The following is a 15,306-nucleotide window of genomic DNA, read 5'->3' as shown; positions in this document are numbered from 1 at the left end:
AAATTTGACAAAAAAATTCAAAGATTTTCTAAAAAAAGACAACAAATCTTTTACCATATACATAAATCCTTTACATCAGCATTGTTAGAATGGTTAAAACTCTGTAGCAAGTTTTTACTTTTTTCAAGAAAATTTCCCTTTTCATGAACCTTTTCAGTTTTGAAGGGACTTTGAGGAGACTATGTATTGAAAACCGCAAAAATACAATATTTTAATAACTGCAGCCCTCAAATTATTAAAAATTGTTTACCACCATCAGGTGGTTAATTTTTCACAAGTGATAATATGAGAAAATGGACTTCACCGTGCGATATGCAACTTCAAAGAAATGCGAAGAAAGCTCATATGTGGATGAAAACTTATGTTTGTGTACAAGGCTAGGCTCGGAAAGGAAAGCGCATTAATTGATTTTGGAGTGCAGATATGGTTGGAATAGATTGTAGACGCAATGTTGTATTTATAGATCTCTTGAGGTGCCAAAAAGAGAGCCCATTTAGGAAACTTGATAACTCAAGGAATGTATCTAGGGGTGTAGTAGGCAGTTTAGCCCACAGATGCTTCATAGAATTTTGGAAGACTAGGCCATGAAGACTAAAAATTAATTTTCTTTTCTGCTAATTTTACTTTAGCCTCAAAATTTTCATTCTTGCAAGTGAATAGCAGGAAATGGACCCAAAACTTGTAACACAATGTTTATCAAATGCACACTAACTGTTTGATCATACAGAAGGGCTTGCGAGGGAAGGAAAACCATTTGGGTTTTTGATCCCAGAGGAGCCATAACAGGAAAAAAAAAAAAGTGTGTGTGTGGGGGGGGGGGGGGGGGGAGCCAACATTGAGCCAAGGTATAATGGAGTAGTAAGGGAAAATGGACTCCAGAACGTTTTATGCACTTTCCCTGGCACATGACAATACCCCATATGTCATCATAAACTCTTGTTCGTCAACATAGGGCTTAGAAGGAAGGAGCGAGATTTAGATGGAATAGTTTGCAAGCACAATTTGCAGAACCCTTCAGGAGCCAAAACAGCAGAAAAAAAGTGACTCATTTTGGAAACTAGGCCATGCAAATTTATCTACGAATGTTGTGACTATTTTGAAACACAGGCGGTTTCCAGAAAACAAACTGTGTGTTGTAGAGTGAAAATTGCAAATATACCAGCTTAGAGCCCAATACATTGTGCCCAGCTTGTGCTTCTGGAGACAAACCCCCAAGCAGGTTCTTCCCACTTCAGTAATGCTTAATATGGGGACAGTAACGGAGGATTAGGCCCACTGAGGGGTTCAGCAGGGATGGGGCAGTTAGATTTTAGAGTGCAGATTTCACTGGATTGTATTTGGGGGGTTGTAGAGAAAATGTTGCTTTTACAGAGCTTTTGTGCTACTCAGTAACATGGAAACACCCTATTTTGCCAATGACAAGTAACGGATCTGAATGGGAGCATGTTTCTCATGGAATGAGTTGAAGTTTTTATGGGTAACATTTGTGGTTCATAAAATTTTTTGATCAATTTTAAGACTATTAACAATTATCCTGTGCTCTATGCTGAGCCCGTACCTCGTGGTTTCCATCTAAATCCCCCAAAAATGAGAATCCCGGCATAAGAATTTACTACAATGAGGCAGATTGAGTCACTTTGGACTCAGTCTGGACTCTCATAGCAATATCCTGTCTTTTTTAGGAAAGCATACAATTGTGGTCGACCACAATTGTGAGACACTGCTGGAAAAGAGGGCAGAGAGGAGTCCAAAATGTCTTCATCCACTTTTAGGGGATTTAGACTGAAGCCATGACACAAATGCACACCACAGAGCAAAAGGAATTACATTGATTTTTGGGTGGCAGAATGAACAAATAAACAGCAGTACAAAACATGTTTTAATTTTTATGTTGCTCAGAGTGCGATGTAAGTGGTAACACAGCTTTTTTCTTTGGGTCAGAACTAGTGATGAGCGAACGAGCACAGATAAGGAATTATCCAAGCATGCACAGGTGCTAACTAAGTGACTTCAGCGTGCTCGAATAATATGTTTCAGTCCCAGAGGCTGCATATCTCAAACAGGCAATCACTGCATGTGTTGCGGCCAACAGCTGCAAGACATGCAGCCACGGGGACTCGAACATATTATTCGAGAACGCCAAAGACATTGTGTTAGCACCTGTGCATGCTTGGATAATACTTTATCCGTGCTCGTTCGCTCATCACAAGTCAGCACACCAGATGTTTATTATTTTGTGTGTATTGCTAATTTTATACACTAAAAACAGATTTGTATCAAACTCTGCTTTTTCTTCACTGCTAAATGCGGAGAGCTATAATTTTTTACATTTTTGACCATCAGCTGTATTTGGTCTTGTTTTTTGTGGGCTGAGTATACGTTTATATTGATATCATTTTGCAGTATATAAAATTTTTTATGGCTTTTTAGTCAGATTCCTTGAACGCCAGCAACTTCAGATAGGTTTCATTTCATTTATTTAAGCCATTCACAGTGCAACAAAAAGTAGCAAGACGGCTTTGTTTTTTGGGTATACCAGTTTTATAACGGTTTTTGGTGTTTTTCCACTTTTACACAATAAAAATAATATAATGCAACATATAAAAAGTCTTTGCATCACCATATTCTGACAATGGTAACTTTCTTTTATTTTTTTTCTGACAGAGCTATGTTAGGGCTTACGTTTTACAGGGCAGGAATAATTTGTCAGTTATATTTTTCATATGACTTTCTGATCACTTTTAATTCCATTTTTGCTTGTTAGTAAAATGTAAAAGCTCAATTTTCGGTGAGGGTTTTATTGTTGGTTTGTTTTTACAGTGTTAACTGTACAGTGCATATATATAGTTTAGGTCTTTCCGGATATGGCAATACCAATTATGTGTATGTTTGTTTATATTTTTGTTTTCACAAAAAAGTAGCAATTTTATAGCGCTGGAACAGTACACGCATTTGTATGTATTTTAATTTACATTTTTACAAATGCTAACTTTTTTTTTACATCTTTAGTGTAGTCCAATTAGAGGACAAATATTTTTCAGTTTGATTGGTGATCGCATGCACTGCTGTACTCATACTGCAATGTATGAGAATTGTCAGTTTTACTTTAACACAGACTATGACCCTGCTCAATGCAGGGTCTAGAAAGCCACCGTACAGCAAGGACATGAATTCACCTCATGCAATGGCAACGTTTAGGCTGGGCTGTGGAGTTGGTAAGCCAAACCTCCGACCAACTCCACAGCACTGGTCACTACTGAGCATGTCCATAAAGTGCAGGACAGATTCATCTCCATAGCACTGGTCACTACTGAGCATGTCCATAAAGTGCAGCACAGATTCATCTCAGCTAAAAACCGAGATCTTAGATCAGGAACAGAACAGACATTTATAGGACATTTCATAACTTTCACAAATTATGAAAACATTTACAGCACATCCTGCATTGTACTTTACCCAATATATTATATATTTTAAGAGTGGACACAGACTCCAACTCCACAGCCCTGCTTTCAGGACCCACGATCACAGGGTTTCAGTTTGGTGTAAGAAGGAGCTCTCTTCCTCTGTCAATCATCTACATGCCGCTATTGTGATTCACAGTGACATCTAAAGTGATAAATGGCCGAAACCAGTGCAAAAAGCAATTGCAGCCGATGCAATAGGGTGTTCGTTCATATACACAGCTGACACCTGCTGTTTTTTTTGCCAGTCGGGAGGCGCTAACCTCTTAATCCTCAACATCATTAAAAATCGGAGTTACCGTAAGTATTACAGCATAGCAATGAAAGCCATTAAAAAGCACATCAGCAGTCGTTAATTGGTTAAAAATACAGTGAATTCTCAAGTGACAATATCAATTTCCTACAGGTCAACCATTTTACCAAGAGATCCAAACTCTATGGAAAACTAGCAATAGAGTCCAGTCTCAAAATGTTAACCCAAAAGCTAAAATCTGTAGCATGGGTGAAGCAGTGCTGTGCATGAAGCACTTTACCGCACAGAGTGGCTCTTCTAGACCGCCTTCAGCACATGCCATACTCGGCTCCACTCGCCCCCACTATTACATGTGTCAATTCTCTGGTGTTAGATGCCCATGGGGATAAGCTGCACTTCTAGATAATGACAATTACCACAGATGAAATGATAGAAGTGTGGTTTCAAGTTATGATGGCATACTAAAGACAATTGTAAGTAAAAAATGTAACCTGAGGCCATTCAGGACTGTGTGTGACACAGTAAGGTGTTCTGGGCATTGGACGTCGCCAACTAGAAATATGTTGTGTTTCTATCTCACAATCTCTGCACATAAGACAATAAAGCGTTGATTTCTGAGCAGAATTATTGGATCACGATCCCTGCCTGTAAGAATTTCAAGAACTGAACAGAGGTCATCCTCCGAGAGAACTCCAGTCTAATCAAGAGAGAATCACAGCATTAATCAGACTGTCAGAAGTCAGGGCACATCTGCTACTGGGAGATAAGGTATATAGGGCTGCGAAAGCTATTTTACAGCTGTAAACCAATATAAAAAGGGCTAACAAGAAGAACACAACATACTTACCCACATGGAAAAGACTCGGAAGCCTCAGAAAAGTAGATATGTGGTATAATCATCATCTGGTCATTAATAGTACCTTATCAAAGAACAGAATCCTCTTCTCTGAAGTCAAACAGTGGGTAATCGGAAATAATCAGTGATGAGTGAACGTGCTCGGATAAGGTGTTATGTGAGCTCGCTCGTCTGCTAACCGAGTGGCTTCGGCGTGCTCGAAAAATATGTTCAAGTCCCTGTGCCTGCATGTCTCGCGGTTGTTTGACAAACTCAACACATGCAGGGATTGCCTTTATTTTAAACTCGTGCATTGTGTTATTGGCAAATTTTCACAAGTTATATAGTTTTCAAGTTTTTATTTTCCTTTTATTGTCCCAAATTATAAATGTAACTGATGATTTTTTTTTTTTTTTTGCTGTCAAACTATTTCCAGATCTCTCCAGGTCTTTACACGGCCAGAAGATAGATCGCCTTCAACAAAAATTACATTTTAAGGGACTTGGGGCAAATGTATGCGTTTTATTAGTGGGAGAGATCTTGTACACTGGACTCATATTTACAGTTTTTGTAACATTTTTGTGCAGGTTCGATGCGACACTTTATATCAAAAGCCAGAAGTTGTTTTTTTCTAAAAAGAAATAAAGTAAGGGACTTGTAATATTGTTTTTTATTCAAAAGTGGTTCCAGCCTCAACCTCCTTCCAATCATGAAGGGTATTTAGTTGATTACCTTCATTTGCATTCATTAAACGTTAGTTGATGGCAACTCTAAAGGAAAGGGTTTGTCATTTATATTCATTCACTGAACGACCACTAGCTACAGCAAGGATGGTATTATGCCTTCAACAACTTTTCCTGCCATTTAATTAGGGTACCGCAGCCTAAAGCATATCAGTAATTCAAAGCATCACTTTCAATAAAGAGTTTTAATTACTTTGGTTAATATTTTAAAGGACATCATACTGATGTAAATGCTGCAGGGCGAACAGTAATATGTATAGTCTTAACAACTTTTATAAATGGAAGTGTGTAGAATCTGATATAAGGACAAAAGCCGTAAATTATTCACACAGTGCTGAAAGTTCAACAGACCGGGTACATTATGAAAGGGTAGAACGCTAGAGTAATGACAACCACTCTAAAGCAGAAAATCAAGACTAAAACCAGAATTTACTTTATCTTCACTTTAGAGTTTTCAAGCTTTAACCCGAATGATACAGTAGTCAGGATATAGATGGACGTATGAAGCACGGCTATACAAAAGGAATATAGAGATATAGATAGTTGTGGTTATTGAATTTAATCAACGCTACCGATAAGATATTTAAAAAACAACAAAATGTACTCCAATTAAAAGGACAGTTATCACCACGTTTTTGCTATGTAATCTGACAGCAGAATAGTGTAGGCACAGAGATTCTGACTCCAGTGACATATCACTTTCTGAAGTTTTCTCTGCTATAGCTCTAGCAGTTATCTGAATGCTGAGCTCTGTATAACCCAACCCACACCACTGTTTGGCAGCTTTCTGTCTATTCCCAGTGTACATAGAAAGCTTTTAATAAGTGGTATGAGTTTTTATACAGAGCTCATGAAGGTAGATGACTAAATAGCAGGTTTACTAGTTGTCTGTTGAGTGTGTGTGGACAGACTGAGGTCGGATTCAGGAGCTCCGCAAGGTATGTGGCCCCAGCATCTTCACCATTAGAAGTAATCTGGGGAACAGGAATAACTATGGTGCCCCTAGGATAGGGAAGGAGACCCTGGTCCGAGATACCTGACAACAGTCATAACAGCTTCTGTTTATGCAGCATAGCTTGTCAAAGTACGCTCACTTTATAGTGAGTGATGAATATAACCATTCCTTGCAGTGCCCTGATGACTGGATGAAATAGGCTAAACAAAGACAAATACTTTATTTTCTCCCTGTAGCCACAGCTATCAGTTTTCAGATGTAACAGGCTCCCTATAAATGATCATTACTGTTTCATTAAAGGTAGACTCTTGCAATAATTACCAACGCAATTTACCCGTAATAAAGTTTTCGGCCCAAAGTCCCAGCAGCCAGATAGCTCCTTTTTTCTTGCCTTTTCGCTGCCTTGAAAATGTAATCTTCCTTTAGCAGCAGAGAACAAACATAACAGGAAGGGGGGATTGGTTTACGTCTCTCTGCTTCGGCAGCAATGGGACAATAACAGGAGCAACTTACAAAAAATACCGTGTGCACTACTGGACAGAATGGTGCTAAGGTTAGGTTCCCACACCTTCATAGACTATACATAAAAAGAACCTAGCACTCAACTTGATGCTTAAAGGTGCGCTTTATTGTAGTGGTACTCAAACGTTTCGGTCCTACATATGGACCTTCGTCAGTAACGTACTAAAGGTTAGAGAAAGGACCATAGGGTCAAGTGTCACAAAAAGCAGCGTCTTACATATGGGCCAGAAGGGAGCGGTACTGTGAAGTACGTGGTGAGTAGTGGCGTAGACAGACGCGGATTCCACCGCTGGTCTCAGGCATGCTGAGAAGTGAGGAATAGTACCTATAGTGCTGGCAGAATGCTTATTAGGTGGGGCACCCCTTCAAGAAATAAATAATAATCAGTGTTTAAAAAAAAAATAAACAAACAATCCAACTTGACACGAGGAGTACCTGCAACAAAGGTCTGAGTGGTGGAGTAGTCCAAGCCACCTTCCATGGGAACTAAATGATTTTACATAAGAAGCCATATAAAATAATGTTGCATAATAAGTATAATGAAAAGCTAATATGCACAGTATAGTACATATATTAAATCTCTAATATACATAATTCATATTATAAAAGTGTCAGCTATGTAATGTAAAAGCATTACCTTCACTGACAATCCCTTAGGTTACACAAGCTAAAGTACGGTACTTCTGTAGTAATCATTGCTCTCAATGGCGATATCACTTCCCACCAAGAGACATTTGACAAGAATTTATTACAGCACAGAGTAGGAATTATTTACTGCATACAAGTATGTTGATAATCAAAGCAAGATCTGTATGTGGTTGGCTAAGCTAGCCTAGCAGAATGACAGGAGCATGATCATTTGCTGTCATTGCGTAGGCGGAAATGATAAATAAGGAAGTGGTGGGACAGAATGCGCTACAGATGGATGGGAGGAGAGAGGAGGTTATTGTCTAACGGTACAAACCTATTTCCCGGTAACTTGGAAAAAGAAAAAAATACTGTAACTGATTGGGGCTATATGTATGGAAAAAACCTATAAAGTAAGGGTAATGTCAATGTGCAATGTAATCTTCTGTTTGCCTACTTACTGGGTTGCCAACAGATCAGAAATTAAAGGACGGCGCTCTTTTGCCCTGTCCGGAAAAAAATTTAGGGCGTCTGATTTTTTTTTTTCAAGCTGAAGAATACTTAGTCAAAATAATTAACATTTAACAGTTTATGCTGCTGATGTCTCAGCAGAATTATTTATCATGGGTTTCCAGGTTCTTCTTTAGAAACAGTCTATCCGTGATTTTTTTTTATATGGTGTCCAGAAAAATGTACACTCAGATTCGGTGAGAATACACGGAAAGCCGAGTCATTGGGCAAGCACGGGATCGGCTGGGAGGTTGCGGTGACGGGACAGAATCATGAAGCGATGGGCGTGGAGAATTTGAAAAGGCATGTGAATGACCGTGACTGGAAGCCTAGAGATCCCCACCACGAAGGCTGAAACTGGAGGTATGTGGGGCAAAGTATAAAAAGTGTATTTTTGTGATAAATACTGGGATGTTTTGCTTGAGAAAAACATGTTTTTGGGGGCAGTTTAACAGCAAAAAAAAAAAGGACATGACCGGTTCCCTTTAAGCCCACCCCACATACACACACGTTAGACAAATGTCAGCCAAACCAGGCAATATTAACAGGTTTGGCTTACAGACCAATGTGTACGGGGGCCTCCCAAATCTCCTATGATACATGATGACGGAGAAGAAAAGGATCCAACATATCCGATTTTGGAATAAGTTGTTATTTTAAGAGACTGCAACACCATAGGAGTCTAGCAGGGATTCGCTCGGAGAACAAAGGAGCTCAGCAGAAGGAGGACTCCATGTTCTAATGGAGGATTCGAAAGACAGCTGCTGGCCGAACAATCATTTAGCCGACAGCCATGTAAAGTGTATGAAGGACTTTATGCATCGATCACATCTGAGTTTGATCATTGTGGTGTTCTTCTCTGCCGCAGAACAACAAAATTAATGCCAGTGTTGGTTCTGTCATATGACGGACCTCCGCAGTTTTCCATCATGGTGTCCTTTTGTTAGCATCGTTGCAAGATCTGCAATGAAGTCTCCAACGCAAGTGTGAACACAGCCTTACTTAGTAGGCTGCTTAGTAACCTGCAGGATGACGAATATTCTTGGTATAAGGGTCTCTTGCCTTCATTTGATTTTCAGTATCTTCAACTCCAACTACTAGAACAGTCTCCTATAACACACAGTCCATTTTACACTCTGAATGCAGAACTTATCCAAGTACACTATATAATATTCATCTACAGAAGATGTGAGTGTAGTTGAAAGAAGATGAAAAAATATCCCACGATCCTTCAGACTGATTATACAGTGCACTTCTAGAAGTGCATCAAGAAAGCAGCTGGCCCTGCGATCTCAAAAGGAAGCCCACAAATGTGACGAGAGTTGACAAACACAGTCTTCTCCATAGAATTCAGAAGGTCTAAATTATCCACACAACAAGACTCCTAGTGACATAACAAGGTCAAATTGTTTCACAAACAAGATTCCCAGCATTAACAGTAAGGTTTAAATCCTCCCGGAGGCCATCACATTTCTATGTTTTCCTGTCTGTCAACAATCTAACACTTCCATCCAGCGTCATATCAAAAAGGAAGAGGAAAAATTTCTCAACTGAGGTTGGCACTCAGATTTCTGGTTTTATCCAACAAAAATAGGCATCTGTCAGTACTTTACTGCACCAAGGGTTAACCCTTCAATTCTTGACATGCTACTTCACTAAAACCACTCACCACATGCATTCTCTCACTTTTCCACTTTACTTCATTTGCTCTTTTTCCACAAATGTATCTTATTCACTGAATCAATTCGTTACAGTAGAGACCATGCACAACAGTCTCTGGGTGTCAGATGGTGGCCCACTTTACCACCCAGTCAGGTCAAGAGTATTAGTTTGCCCGGACACCCATTACCCATTTGATTAGGCTGCCATTTTGTTTTTTGTTTTTTGGGGGGAGGGGTCCAGTGCTGGAGTGGTGTTTCTAATATAAACTCTCCCTCCAACGTCTTCACCTTTTTTTGGTGCAGAGATGCCATTTTGGTGACCGCAGCTTCTGACTTCTCAATGCAAATCTATGAGAGCTGGAACGAGGCCCTCAAACTTACACTGAAGAGTGGCCTTCATCTCGCTCCAACATATACTGAATGAGACAGCAGGTCACAAATTGCTGGAGACCAACATGAGCGGCAGCGATAAATTAAGATGCCGAAAAGAGTATAAGACAAGGCAGGGGACTTAGATTTGAAGCACCACTCCAGCGACCACTCCAATTCTCTTAATATATTTCAGTCATCATATTATATAACACTGTGTACTTACAATTGCTCATTTTATCTTTCTGTCCAGCTAATTGTTCTCTTTCCCATTAGGTTTATGACACTAGGTGATTAAAAACGCTGAATCCTTCTACAGGAGGTCAATTTTCCCTGCATGAGTCTTTGCAAAAGTCACTGGCAGTGGGGAGGAGGGAGCAGCTGGGTCAGGAATTACAGAGGAGAATGATACACGCAGGGACAAGAAACTTCCTATTTCTACATAGAGCAGAGAAAAGAGAAGAATTTATTGTGTAGAAAGTCAAAATGAGCAATTGTATGATTATAGCAATATATTAAGAGGACAAAAACTTTGATAGGAGTGCTTCTTTAATTTCAAGTGCTCCTAAGCAGTGGACCAACTTTCTTTCGATATCCATTAATATGTGCAAGCTGAACCGCCCCATGTTATTATCATGTGTCACTACCAGGTGAGGCCAGGGCACGCCTGTTACATGTAAACCAGTCTGCTAAAACAGCTAGTAGTGATAACATTACAGAAATCTTAAGACACCTAATACATGGTAGAGCCGAACATGATAACTATTTTTATTGTTTGGAAGCTTCTGGGACTTACATCTGTTTCAAAGAACGCCTATAAGTTTCAAATCCCTTTTTTGGTTTTGCTGAAATGGAATGTGACCCCGGCCCCATTCTGCTCATTACTCCGCAGTGTGTACTGCGCCCACCCACTTTAATTGTGAGAACCTGATGCAATCCACAGATGTCAAATGGAATGAAATCCAGCCTGCTCCTTCAACAGCCAGAGAGCTCTCGTGTACGGAGCAATCACATCTCAAATCATCCACTAGGGATGTCTCTGCAGCGAGACGGAAACATCGCAGATGGTTTCTGCATGGCTGGAAGTTATGATATGATTCAGGTATATTAAAGAGAACCATCAGAAGAAGGGGACGGACAGCTGTATGAGCCAACATAGCCACAGCTTCACCCCAATAATATATCACCATATGCCATCTACCCCATGAGGAGGACGCAGAACACATTCACGAGACTTTCGAGAAAGAGACATGTGCTAAAATATCAACATATAGCCACCAGGGGGTCTTTGGGTCATATCCCTCCAAGGACAACATCTGCATCGAGTTTGCATGGGTATTCTCTGGGTGCTCAGATTTACTACCATGCTACAAAAAGACATACTAATAGGGAATTTAGTTTGTGAGCTTCAAAGGGGACCATGATGGCACTGTAAAATGATACACAATATATTAATGCTATATAAGCAAACAAAGTATCTACTATAAAATTGTCTAAGGGTCACTTCCGTCTTTCTGTCTGTCTGACTGTCATGGAAATCCCAAGTCGCTGATTGGTCGTGGCTGTTTTGCCGCGACCAATCAGCGACCGGCACAGTCCGGCGGCAAAATGGCCGCTCCATAATCCCCTCCAGTCAGCCCTCACACAAAGTTAATGGCAGCGTTAAAGGACTGCGTTATGCTGCGGTGTAAAGCACTCCGTTAACGCAGCTATTAACCCTGTGTGACCAACTTTTTACTATTGATGCTGCGTATGCAGCATCAATAGTAAAAAGATCTAATGTTAATGTTTTTTTTTAATCTAATAATACAAATAATAATAATAATAAAAAAAAAGGTTATTCTCACCTTCTGAAATCGCGCGCTGTCCTCAGCAGTGCAAGCGGCAGGTTCCGGTGGCAAGTATGCTATGCGAGAAGGACCTGCCATGACGTCACGGTCATGTGACCGCGACGTCATCACAGGTCCTGCGCTCATACCAACCCTGGGACCGGAAGCTGCCGCGTGCACCGCACACAGGCGCCAGGACTTCAAGGGGCCTTTGGAAGGTGAGTATATGTTTTTGTTTTTTTTTATTTAAGTATTTTTTTAACCACGCATATAGTGCCCACATTGCTATATACTACGTGGGCTGTGTTACATACTGCGTGGGCTCTGTTATATACATCTCTGTGCTATATACTATGTAGCTGCGCAATATACAACGTGACTGCGCAATATACAACGTGACTGCGCAATATACAACGTGACTGCGCAATATACAACGTGACTGCGCAATATACAACGTGACTGCGCAATATACAACGTGACTGCGCAATATACAACGTGACTGCGCAATATACAACGTGACTGCGCAATATACAACGTGACTGCGCAATATACAACGTGACTGCGCAATATACAACGTGACTGCGCAATATACAACGTGACTGCGCAATATACAACGTGACTGCGCAATATACAACGTGACTGCGCAATATACAACGTGACTGCGCAATATACAACGTGACTGCGCAATATACAACGTGACTGCGCAATATACAACGTGACTGCGCAATATACAACGTGACTGCGCAATATACAACGTGACTGCGCAATATACAACGTGACTGCGCAATATACAACGTGACTGCGCAATATACAACGTGACTGCGCAATATACAACGTGACTGCGCAATATACAACGTGACTGCGCAATATACAACGTGACTGCGCAATATACAACGTGACTGCGCAATATACAACGTGACTGCGCAATATACAACGTGACTGCGCAATATACAACGTGACTGCGCAATATACAACGTGACTGCGCAATATACAACGTGACTGCGCAATATACAACGTGACTGCGCAATATACAACGTGACTGCGCAATATACAACGTGACTGCGCAATATACAACGTGACTGCGCAATATACAACGTGACTGCGCAATATACAACGTGACTGCGCAATATACAACGTGACTGCGCAATATACAACGTGACTGCGCAATATACAACGTGACTGCGCAATATACAACGTGACTGCGCAATATACAACGTGACTGCGCAATATACAACGTGACTGCGCAATATACAACGTGACTGCGCAATATACAACGTGACTGCGCAATATACAACGTGACTGCGCAATATACAACGTGACTGCGCAATATACAACGTGACTGCGCAATATACAACGTGACTGCGCAATATACAACGTGACTGCGCAATATACAACGTGACTGCGCAATATACAACGTGACTGCGCAATATACAACGTGACTGCGCAATATACAACGTGACTGCGCAATATACAACGTGACTGCGCAATATACAACGTGACTGCGCAATATACAACGTGACTGCGCAATATACAACGTGACTGCGCAATATACAACGTGACTGCGCAATATACAACGTGACTGCGCAATATACAACGTGACTGCGCAATATACAACGTGCTCTGTGTTATATACTATGTAGCTGTGCAATATACTATGTGGCTGTGTCGGGTCTGTTATATACTACGTCGACTGGGCAAAATACTACGTGGCTCTGTTATATACTATGTGGCTGTGCAATATACTACATGCCTCTACAATAAACTATGTGGCTATGTTATATACTACGTGGCTCTGCTATATACTACGTCACTGACCAATATACTACATAGCTGTGCAATACACTACGTAGTTGTGCAATACCCTACGTGACTGTTATATACTACGTGGCTGTGCAATATACTACGTGGTTCTACAATATACTACATGGCTATGTTATATACTACGTGGCTCTGCTATATACTTCGTACGCTGTGTTACATACTACGTAGCTCTGTTATATACTACGTCGGTTGTGTTATATACTACGTCACTGTGCAATATAGTACGTAGCCTGTGCTATATACTACCTACATATTCTAGAATACCCGATACGTTAGAATCGGGCCACCATCTAGTAAAATATAAGTATGGAGCAAGACTAACAGGCATAGAATAACAGGATAACTATTTCACAGTTAAACGTAACAATACAGAAATGAAAAACACATGGAAAATATTTCTACAAGATGAGGTTATACCGCAAAACACCAAAGTCTAGAGATGAGCAATTTGAGTGCGCTGCCTGGTGTGGTCCTCCGGTGGCAGCTGCCCGTCACCTCTGTACCCAGTATACCCGACCCGATGTCCTGCACTTACCAGGCTCCATGCTGTGCATTGTGCAGTAACATCGTGGGGCATAGTAGGCTAAAATGCCAGGTGTAGAAGTGAAGACCAGCTGTCATGAAGGACCAGACTGGACACCAGAGCAAAGATCTCACGGTACATGTTAACCGCAAATGACACATTTTTTTAGGCCCTTCCAAATCTGCATTTCTGTGCCATGGAAGTTATAAAAGAGGATGCCTTAAAACCAACTAGCAACTTATTTGATTCTTTAGCTAATGAACAATTTACATTTTAAGTGAACAGAAACGTGAAATAATAAGTTTGTTACCTGAAGCCACAGCTTGTTGTTTACGGCGTCCCGTCCAGTGGCAATACACTGAAATGTAGCATTCTGGCCGGCATTCACCTCCACATCTCCCAGTCTCAAGAAGTGAGGGGATTTATCTGTGGCAAAAGAAACAATGGAGGAATGTAACAAGTCAGCTGGGAATATCTCCTTCCCTTGGTGTCCAACCACAGCGTCATTAGTATAGGCGCTTTATTTATGTAAATCACATTCTGGAATGTCATGGTTCCGTCATTTCTATTTTATTCATAGCCGTGCCTTCCGCTGTGGTTTGGGCTACATAGACACGCCGTACACAAGCTTGTGTCCAAAAGCCCTAAAGGGGAGAATAAGCGCCCCTAGGTGTTACCCCAATCTCATGAGCTTATTTGTAACCCAGCCTAAAGATATAGTGGAGCGTCTCATCGTATCCCAGCAGCTCCAGATATCGCTTTCTCAAAAACGTTGGAAACAATTTTAAGGTTTTGTGTTTTAAAACAGTCTGAAATTAAGATAATACAATAATCTAAATCACATTTTGCCATATAAATAAAGCATATATTTAGTACTCCTTACAGAGTAGACAAGTAGTATACTACCATAGAAGTCCATGGCCACCTAATCATACTGATTATACATCCTATTAAAGGGGTTTTTCACTACTAGGACAACCCCCTCTTGATCTAAATATTTGGCCCTGATAAAATAATAAAACCTATACTCCCCTCCCGTGCTGGCACCATTCCATCGCACGAACAGTGTTGGCATGGGAAAGGAGTATAGGTTTTTTAATTTTATCAAGACCAAACATTTAGTTCAAGAAAAGGATGTCCTAGTAGTGGATAACCCCTTTAAAATATTTTTTTCCCAGAAATCAGAAAACTGTA

At 40.6% G+C, this 15,306-nt stretch overlaps 1 protein-coding gene across 19 annotated transcripts in view; it reads right to left on the bottom strand.

The window, feature by feature from the left end:
- Positions 1-15,306, bottom strand: part of PTPRK (protein tyrosine phosphatase receptor type K) — a 402,371-nt gene that overhangs the window by 220,299 nt on the left and 166,766 nt on the right. For all 19 annotated transcript variants that reach the window (XM_077289403.1, XM_077289389.1, XM_077289390.1 and 16 more), the window contains exon 5: positions 14,423-14,538. In XM_077289403.1, coding sequence (XP_077145518.1) covers positions 14,423-14,538 — 116 coding nt within the window. The remainder of the gene's footprint in view (positions 1-14,422; positions 14,539-15,306) is intronic.

This window comes from Ranitomeya variabilis, chromosome 2 (assembly GCF_051348905.1).
Source record: "Ranitomeya variabilis isolate aRanVar5 chromosome 2, aRanVar5.hap1, whole genome shotgun sequence".
Lineage (NCBI taxonomy): Eukaryota > Metazoa > Chordata > Amphibia > Anura > Dendrobatidae > Ranitomeya > Ranitomeya variabilis.
The sequence above is the reverse complement of the archived record's forward strand: the minus strand, read 5'-3'. Positions and strand labels throughout refer to the sequence as shown.